Source organism: Hydra vulgaris, chromosome 12 (genome assembly GCF_038396675.1).
Source record: "Hydra vulgaris chromosome 12, alternate assembly HydraT2T_AEP".
NCBI lineage: Eukaryota > Metazoa > Cnidaria > Hydrozoa > Anthoathecata > Hydridae > Hydra > Hydra vulgaris.
The window spans coordinates 76,659,186-76,665,013 of record NC_088931.1 but is presented as its reverse complement, the minus strand read 5'-3'; the positions used below and the strand labels follow the sequence as shown (position 1 = coordinate 76,665,013).

The window sequence follows — 5,828 nt, the reverse complement described above, 5'->3', positions numbered from 1 at the left end:
GGAATTTTTTAAATTTTTTAGGAAAAGAATTTTCCCTTAATCTAACAGTTTGTCCAGTTCTGTTGATATCTTATTCTAAAAAATGATCAGAACATATCAAACTGCTACTACTTGGACTCCATTCTTGACGATGTATTTTTATGGTCCATTCTTTTCTTTTTTCAGTGTTGGAAGGAAATCTGAATAAAGTTAGTAGGAAAAATAGCGTTTGATATTTTATTAAGTTTGTTGTACTTTATGCACAACTGATTTTATTTAAATCCATTTGTTCACATTGCAAGCAAACTAACAGAGGTCAATAAACTTTAAAATGTTTTTAATTTTAAAAATAATTATGAAAGTCACCTATGAAATGTTCTAGGAAACTTTTGTGTCCCTCGCTTTTTGGAATTATCTCCAAAAAAGAATGAATTTTGTAATTATTTTACTGAAAAATAGTTATCATTAATCGAAAAAAAAAAAAAAATAATCTTCCATACATTCTATTTATGGTAGATATAAAAAAATCATAAAGTTAAACCACCAAAATAAAGAAATAGCTTGTTCGCCTAACAATATTTTAACTAAATAATGTTTCTCCGTGGGTCCTCCCAATATGGCGCTGGCGAAAATATTTTGGCTTCAAAAATTACGCTATTTTCTAAGGAGATGCGCTATCCAGTTATAATATAGATCAGTGGTCGTAATTAACAAAATATCATACAGACTCTATAATATTTTAAAATTGCCTCAACTACACCGAGAACTAAGATTTGACTTGTAGCACTTAATTCTGTTTGATAAAGTCTTTAATATGTTATATAGTTTTTAAAATATTTATAAGGCAACATGTTTGCGTAGTCGAGTGGTTGGCACGCAAGGCTCATAGACAGGAATTTCAAGTTCGATTCCTACCACCAACTTTTTTTTTTATTTTATTTATTATTTTTCGATTTTTTTAAAGTAAAACGCATTTGAAGAAAAAAGTTTGTTTTGAAAGAAAGTAACTTGTTTTTTTTTAGCATTTTAAATAACAAATATTTAAAAAAAAAAGCAAGCTGATGATTTGAACTTTCCACGCGGCGAACTTTACTTTTTTTTAAACAGTAAGAGGGTGTAAAGAATATGTTTTTATCAAGAACATAATTAAAAATTATAATTTTATATTAAAAAGAAACCATTTTATTAAATTTATAATTCTTAAAAATAATAAAAAGCTAAAAATACATAATATTAGTTAATAAGGAAATTTAAAGTTTTACAGCTATTTTACAAACGCCTTCGTTAAACATTCTTAACCGAATGCGCAACAATGACACAATTTAGATCCATCAAAATAGTATTATACTCCGTATACTATTGGAAGGGTCCACTCGAACGCTTTTAACTATTAATGCACGAGGCATTGCAGGTGTACACGCGGTAAGTTTTTTATATATCATAATTAACTTTTACAAATTTCTGAAATATCTTTGAATCTGCTATTATCATTTATCATAAATGATAAAATTATTGAATATACTTTTATTTGTATTTTTTAATTTTTCAATCTGTTTTTAAAGTTACTAAAGTTTAGCTTTTTAATGTTTTACTTTATGAAACATAATCTGCTTTAAGGACTGAAGTTCCCGAAAAACGGTTCTTCGGTTCTTCGGTATTTTTCGGGGAATCGAAAGGAATCGAAGGTTTCGGTTCCTTATCAGAATAGGAATCGAAAAGAACCGAAGTTATCGGTTCCTTATAAAAAAATGAATCGCAAAGAACCGAAGTTATCGGTTCTTTATCAGAATAGGAATCGAAAAGAACCGTAAATTGATTACTCACCTTTTTTTTAATAATATACTTCCGTTATAATCAATATTTTCGATTCTTTTCAATATTTTCAATTATTTCGGTAATTTCGATTCTTTGTAATAAAAACGGTAAATTTCAATTATTAATTAAAAAGTCGTTTTTATTGTAAAGAATCGTTTTTATTACAAATACGTTTTAATAATGGCGTGCGAAATTAAATTCAAATTCATTCAAATTTAATTTCCCTCCCCTAAGGGATTCCCCTTTACCAGTATAAATAGTGGGGTTTTGTGAAAATCTAATCAGTTACAATTTATTGTTTCACAAACAACTCTTACAAACAACAACAACATTACAATTTACAACAATGTCTCAAGTTAATAATGCAATTTGGAATTACTTTACCAAACTACCAGAAGTGACAGTGAATTCTGTCACCAAAAAGTCATCAAAAAAATACAATGATGCACAGCCTGTGCAGAAGGTAATGAAGCCTCATAAGCCTCATCATGTGACATCATGTGACATGATGAATCATGTCAAGCTTTGTTGTAGCAAATGTTTTTGGTGTTTTTATGATTGCTTTTGGTGCCAAATAGTTCAAGAGCAACTTCATTCCTGGAGTTTCCACAATATTGAAAGGAAGATTTGACATGATGCAGGCCAGAGTGAGAACTGTATCAAAATCAAGTTGACAGCTGCTTTGTGAATCCCATTTAGTTATCTGAAATAATAAAAAAAATGTAAAATATCGAAAGGAATCGAAATTATCGAAATTACCGCAAGGAATCGAAATTACGTTAAACAAGACCTGACAACCTAATATATATGGGTAAGTTGTTGCAGTTTCTAGAGACAGTGCTAATCACTCTATCTATTAAAACAAAGAAGTTTAAAGTTAAAAGCCTTTAAAGTTTTGAAACGTTTGAAAAATACGTGTTTACTAAATCTACATGCATGTGTTAAGTGACAGGTCAAATCAAAAACTTTAAACCTCAATAACTTTGTTAATATTGAGTTTAGAGCAAAAAGGACATTAATTTGGAATCATTAAATTGTTGTCTAGTGTGGAAATTTAACTTTTTATTAATTTACAGAGTTATTAAACTTTAAAGTATATTATAAATTTGGAAAAGGGCTCAAAAGTTTCTAATTGAATATAAAAATAGATTTCTAACATTAGTTTCATCAAAATCAAGCCCGAATTGGTAAATTAAGAAAAAAAATATTTTCTGCATGGCCCAAACGGCGCCCAAAAGATCCGAGTTTTTTTGAAGAAATATTTTTTCTCAATTTACCAATTTGGGCTTGATTTTGATTCGAATATTTACAAATAAAAACGGTAAAATGTTATAAAAACGATTATTTAAGCTACTAAAAAATTACAAAATTTTTCTCACCTTAACATACTCATCCAGAGTTACTTGAAGTTTTTCATGACCACCTTGCTGACTGGATGGTGGAGACTTTTTACTAAGGTTATCCACCCTTTTTTTACTAGTGGTTATGGCTGGAAAGAAACCTCTCAAACTTGAAGATCTATCAAGCTCCTTTTCAACTTCCTCCCTGTCAGCAGCCAGTTGCACTACCTTGTCATTCTTTGCCTTAAGATAAGCTTTGGCTTGAATGGGATGCTGAGATCTGTATAAAAAAAGATTTAAATTAAATAATTATAGGGATAGGAATCGAAATTACCGAAATAATTAAAAATATTGAAAAGAATCGAAAAAATTGAAATAACTCCTATAGATGGCGCTATATTAAATTAAATGTAACAAACAGTATTACTGTTAGCTGTTACTGTATAATAAATAATAATCAGTGCTTATGTTTATTTAATTATTCAGAACTATTGTTATTTTTTTATTTTTTTATAAAGTAAATCTTTACTTAATATTAACTTAAATTGCAAAAATTCTGAAAATATTAAAAAGAATCAAAATTACCGAAAAAATTGAAAAAACATTACTTACCCTAAATGTTTACTCGTTCCTGATGTACTTCCATGGCAGCAAGTTAACACTGCTTGACATTGATTACAACTTGATTTATAAGTTTTCTTTTTGGTGACAGAATTCACTGTCACTTCTGGTAGTTTGGTAAAGTAATTCCAAATTGCATTATTAACTTGAGACATTGTTGTAAATTGTAATGTTGTTGTTGTTTGTAAGAGTTGTTTGTGAAACAATAAATTGTAACTGATTAGATTTTCACAAAACCCCACTATTTATACTGGTAAAGGGGAATCCCTTAGGGGAGGGAAATTAAATTTGAATGAATTTGAATTTAATTTCGCACGCCATTATTAAAACGTATTTGTAATAAAAACGATTCTTTACAATAAAAACGACTTTTTAATTAATAATTGAAATTTACCGTTTTTATTACAAAGAATCGAAATTACCGAAATAATTGAAAATATTGAAAAGAATCGAAAATATTGATTATAACGGAAGTATATTATTAAAAAAAAGGTGAGTAATCAATTTACGGTTCTTTTCGATTCCTATTCTGATAAAGAACCGATAACTTCGGTTCTTTGCGATTCATTTTTTTATAAGGAACCGATAACTTCGGTTCTTTTCGATTCCTATTCTGATAAAGAACCGAAACCTTCGATTCCTTTCGATTCCCCGAAAAATACCGAAGAACCGTTTTTCGGGAACTTCAGTCCTTATGCACAGCCAAACTTAGATGAAGATATGGATGATTTTGAGAGAATGGCCATGGAAAATGATGGAAATGATGCACCAACTTTGACAGGACCATCAGAGCCTCCTCTAAAGGTAGATATTCAATTTTATTAATAATAATTTCGATTCTTATAAATATTTCCGATACTTATAAATATTTTTTCGATTCTTTGCGGTAAATTCAAATTCAAATTTTTTTTTAGATGGAATTTAAGAGGTACTTGTCTATGCAAAAGCCAGCTAAGTATGTGAAGGTTTTGGAATGGTGGAAGGTCAATCAAAAGGAACTGCCATTACTAGCTGCTATGGCAAGGAAGTACTTGTGTCCACCAGTGACTTCATGCTCTTCAGAAAGGCTATTTTCATTAGGAGGAAATATTATTAGTGATAAAAGACACAATATGAAGCCAGAGACCCTTCAAAAAATAATGTTCATAAAAGAAAACTTTCCACTAGTCAAATCAAAATTAAGGTCCTGGGACAAAAAAAGGCCTGGTGAACCAGGCTATCAGTCTCAACCTCTACCATCCACCTCTCAAGATCAACCTCTACCATCCACCTCTCAAGATCAACCTCTACCATCAACTTCACAGACTCAACCTCTACCATCACCTTCTCAGACTCAACCTCAACCATCTCCATCTACACAAACCCAATTAACCAAACAGACAAAAATGAAAAGTTTTATGAAACCAAATGAATCACAGTCTCAAAGTCTACTACAAAGAGCTAAAAAAAGGAAACTTGTACTTGAATCACCAATGAAAAAATCACCAATGAAAAAAAACCCTATATATGATGCATCTAAAGATTTATTTAATACTGAAGCTAGTGATAGTTCTACTAGCGTAGCTTATAGCAGTGCTAGTAGTAGTCGCAAGGGCAGCAAGGACAGTGTCACTGATCTCACAGATAGTGATTTAGAATAACTGTATTTTTAACTGTATTATTAACTGTATTTCAACTGTATTTTTAAAAATAAAAATTAAAAAAATTCAAGTTTTTCAATTCTTAGTAACAATTTCGATTCTTTGTAGCATTTTCGATTTTTTGCGATTTTTCTCGCTAAGAACCGAAATTGGAACCAAAATTTACGGTAATTTCGATTATTGCTTAAAATTAGGAATCGAAAAGAACCGAAGTTATCGGTTCTTTATCAGAATCGGAATCGAAATTTACCGTAATTTCGATTCTTTCTTAAAATAAGGAATCGAAATTTACCGAAATTTCGAATCTTGCCTAAAATAAGGAATCGAAAAGAACCGAAGTTATCGGTTCCTTATCAAATTAGGAACCGAAATTTACCGAAGGAACCGTTTTTCGGTAATTCCAGTCTCTAATCTGCTTTATATGATGATCGAA

General features: G+C 30.0%; 2 protein-coding genes across 3 annotated transcripts; one reads left to right on the top strand and one right to left on the bottom strand.

Moving 5' to 3' along the window:
• Positions 1-1,590: 1,590 nt before the first annotated feature.
• On the bottom strand, positions 1,591-4,108 carry LOC136089023 (uncharacterized). 2 transcript variants are annotated; one of them, XM_065814500.1, is made up of 3 exons: positions 3,747-4,108; positions 3,174-3,414; positions 1,591-2,497 (listed from the first exon to the last, which is right to left on the bottom strand). In XM_065814500.1, exons 1-3 carry the CDS (start codon positions 3,908-3,910, stop codon positions 2,291-2,293), a joined length of 612 nt encoding a protein of 203 aa, XP_065670572.1. In that variant the 5' UTR covers positions 3,911-4,108; the 3' UTR covers positions 1,591-2,290. The 2 variants fall into 2 exon arrangements, with proteins under 2 accessions (XP_065670572.1, XP_065670573.1); XM_065814501.1 differs by lacking the exon at positions 1,591-2,497 and adding an exon at positions 2,510-2,647.
• Positions 4,109-4,149: 41 nt separating this feature from the next.
• LOC136088360 (probable serine/threonine-protein kinase samkC) lies at positions 4,150-5,395 on the top strand. The gene is made up of 2 exons (XM_065812060.1): positions 4,150-4,559; positions 4,670-5,395. Exons 1-2 carry the CDS (start codon positions 4,476-4,478, stop codon positions 5,393-5,395), a joined length of 810 nt encoding a protein of 269 aa, XP_065668132.1. The 5' UTR covers positions 4,150-4,475.
• Positions 5,396-5,828: the final 433 nt, after the last annotated feature.

Coding starts and splice junctions, on each gene's coding strand:
- LOC136089023 (XM_065814500.1), bottom strand. CDS start 3,910: ATGTCTCAAGTTAATAATGCAATTTGGAATTACTTTACCAAACTACCA. Junction 3,415..3,746: donor GGAACGAGTAAACATTTAGG/GTAAGTAATGTT, acceptor TTTTTTATACAG/ATCTCAGCATCCCATTCAAG. Junction 2,498..3,173: donor CTCTGGATGAGTATGTTAAG/GTGAGAAAAATT, acceptor TTATTATTTCAG/ATAACTAAATGGGATTCACA.
- LOC136088360 (XM_065812060.1), top strand. CDS start 4,476: ATGGATGATTTTGAGAGAATGGCCATGGAAAATGATGGAAATGATGCA. Junction 4,560..4,669: donor CATCAGAGCCTCCTCTAAAG/GTAGATATTCAA, acceptor ATTTTTTTTTAG/ATGGAATTTAAGAGGTACTT.